Source organism: Nestor notabilis, unplaced genomic scaffold (genome assembly GCF_000696875.1).
Source record: "Nestor notabilis isolate BGI_N333 unplaced genomic scaffold, ASM69687v1 scaffold4074, whole genome shotgun sequence".
NCBI lineage: Eukaryota > Metazoa > Chordata > Aves > Psittaciformes > Psittacidae > Nestor > Nestor notabilis.
The window spans coordinates 101,271-103,544 of NW_009926701.1; the positions used below are offsets into that span (position 1 = coordinate 101,271).

General features: G+C 49.2%; 1 protein-coding gene across 1 annotated transcript in view; it reads right to left on the reverse strand.

Moving 5' to 3' along the window:
• ZMAT4 (zinc finger, matrin-type 4) overlaps nt 1-968 on the reverse strand; it is a 31,519-nt gene extending 30,551 nt beyond the window's left edge. Inside the window, exon 1 of the mRNA XM_010013665.1 lies at nt 867-968. Within this exon, the coding sequence (XP_010011967.1) occupies nt 867-968 (102 nt within the window). The remainder of the gene's footprint in view (nt 1-866) is intronic.
• Between the last annotated feature and the right edge of the window lie 1,306 nt (nt 969-2,274).

Here is a 2,274-nt window from a genome sequence, read left to right on the forward strand (position 1 = left end):
CCACTGCTACATCCATCACTGCCTCTCCCAGACCCTCCAGGAGGGACTGGACCATACACAGCATCACCAGAGGGAACAGTTCTCTGCTCCCCACACAATTAATACCCCACAAAAGGTGGCTGATTGCATCTAACCCTGTGCACAACCACCACACAAACTGACCCTGCACCCTCTTCTTCACGTAAGCACGAATGAGAACGTGTTTATTCTCCTGCTGGGTTGATGCTCAGACAGATCCTCACCACAAGAAGGATTCACTCCACGCTGCTGCAGAGCAGCTCCTCATGCCCATGGAGCAGGGACACGACAGGCAATGGGTTGCCTCTCACAGCAGCACAACCCTCAGTGATTTCCTCTCCTATTTAACAGGGATTTATTTAATTCTGTTTTGAAGATATGCAGTGCTGTTAATTGCTGTTCTAACACATCTCTAATGATATATCCTAATTATTTATTGCTTGCCTACCTCTTAAGTGCTTAAATACATCCACAAATACTAATCTATTCTCTGCACAATCAGTGATTCCCACTCAGCGTAGCATAGTGCAGCACATTTAGTATCAAAACCCGAGCTGGTTTTGCTGAACTCTCCTTGCTCACTATTTCTTTGAAAACTTGCTCCCAGTCACGTTGAAACTGCAGATTTAGGAGCAAACCAGAGCCATGCAGCATCACTTACAGCATAAGATGCCACCAGTAAAGGTAGTCTTTTGAATGCTGAGTTTTCAGAGAGGAACTTTAAATGCCGGTGTAGTGACTTGCCGGGAATGTGGTAGCTGATGCCACCCTGGACAACAGGCAGCTGGAAAAGGCAGCGATGGAGGAGTTATGGACAGATACAACAGAGGTACCAGAGAGCATCCTACCTCGTAATGGGCCACGCGCTGGGACTCGGATATTAGCTGAGCGCTGCAGACTTTGCAGTAACTCTCAGTGAATAACTCCTGGTCGATGTCGGACGATTTCATCTGTTCACGACAGAGGGAAGAGACAAGGAGCAGAATCAGTGACACGAGGCAGGCAGAACAGGGCGTGTTTGATGAGGGTCCCTACAGAGACACGGGCAAAGCAACGCTGGAGCTGAGCAGTTCTTGTCACCAACTTTATAGAGCTGCAAATGTAAAACACGAATGGTCCCAGGACATGCCCACCCCCAGTTTGGTGTACCCGGGGTTATGCACAACCAGCCTGCGCCAAGCGTTCAGTGCTCACCCAGTGACAGGTCCCGGTGCTGCTGGACAACAGCCCCATCCCTGCCTGCATCCAAGGAGCATCCCACCCACTGGGATTCCTGCACTGCTCTGCAACCGGCTTGTGTGTGAGCCACAGCTGTAAATGGCTGCTCTTCTCCATTACCTCTCGTATCTAGAAACACCATGTGCACAACCCACTCTAGCACATATCACTCACGGCTTGAAACATGCTTAACTGTTTGTTACACAGCACGGAGGAGCTGGTAACGCAGACTCCGTTACAACCTGGAGGAAGGTGGGTTGAAGCTTCTCAGTTCAGACACAGAGGAAATTGCTGGGTGATTTACTGGTCTCCAGCAGCTGTTCAAATACCTGTGTGTTCCCTTGTAATTCCCAGCACCGACACTTGCACTTCCAGAGCCAGCTCCCTGAGTGACCTGCTTCATGGGAACGCTTCTGTTCCTGTCACACCTTCCTTGGTGTGGAAGCAAATTGCAGGTATCTGAACTGGTAACCAAGGTGTGTGTGTCAGGAAGGTTGAGGCTCATAACAGACTGAACAGAGCCAGAAGACACCAGAAGTAGCTGCATAAACAGGTTATTTGAAACAAAAAAAACCCCTGTGCCATTCAAGAGGGAAAATAGAGGCCGGTGCCTTCTGACTAATGACAAGATAGAGTCATAGAATGGTTTGGGTTTGAAAGGACCTTATGACCCCCCAGTTCCCCCCCCCTGCCATGGGCAGGGACACCTCACACTAGACCATGTCCCCCAAGCCCCATCCAATCTGGCCTTGAACACTGCCAGGGATGGGGCAGCCACAGCTTCTCTGGGCACCCTGTGCCAGCACCTCAGCACCCTCACAGTAAAGAACTTCTTCCTTATCTCCAACCTGAACTTCCCCTGTCTATTAGTAGATACATTTAATAGATAAAGTCTATTAATAGATAAAGTCTATCAATTCACAATCGTAACAAACCTGGGCGCAATGGAGACTCATAATACAGCTTTCATAGAGCTTATTCCACTGATTGGGATGAAAACCCACATGGAAATGGGCAAGTCTCGAGAGCTCACGAGCA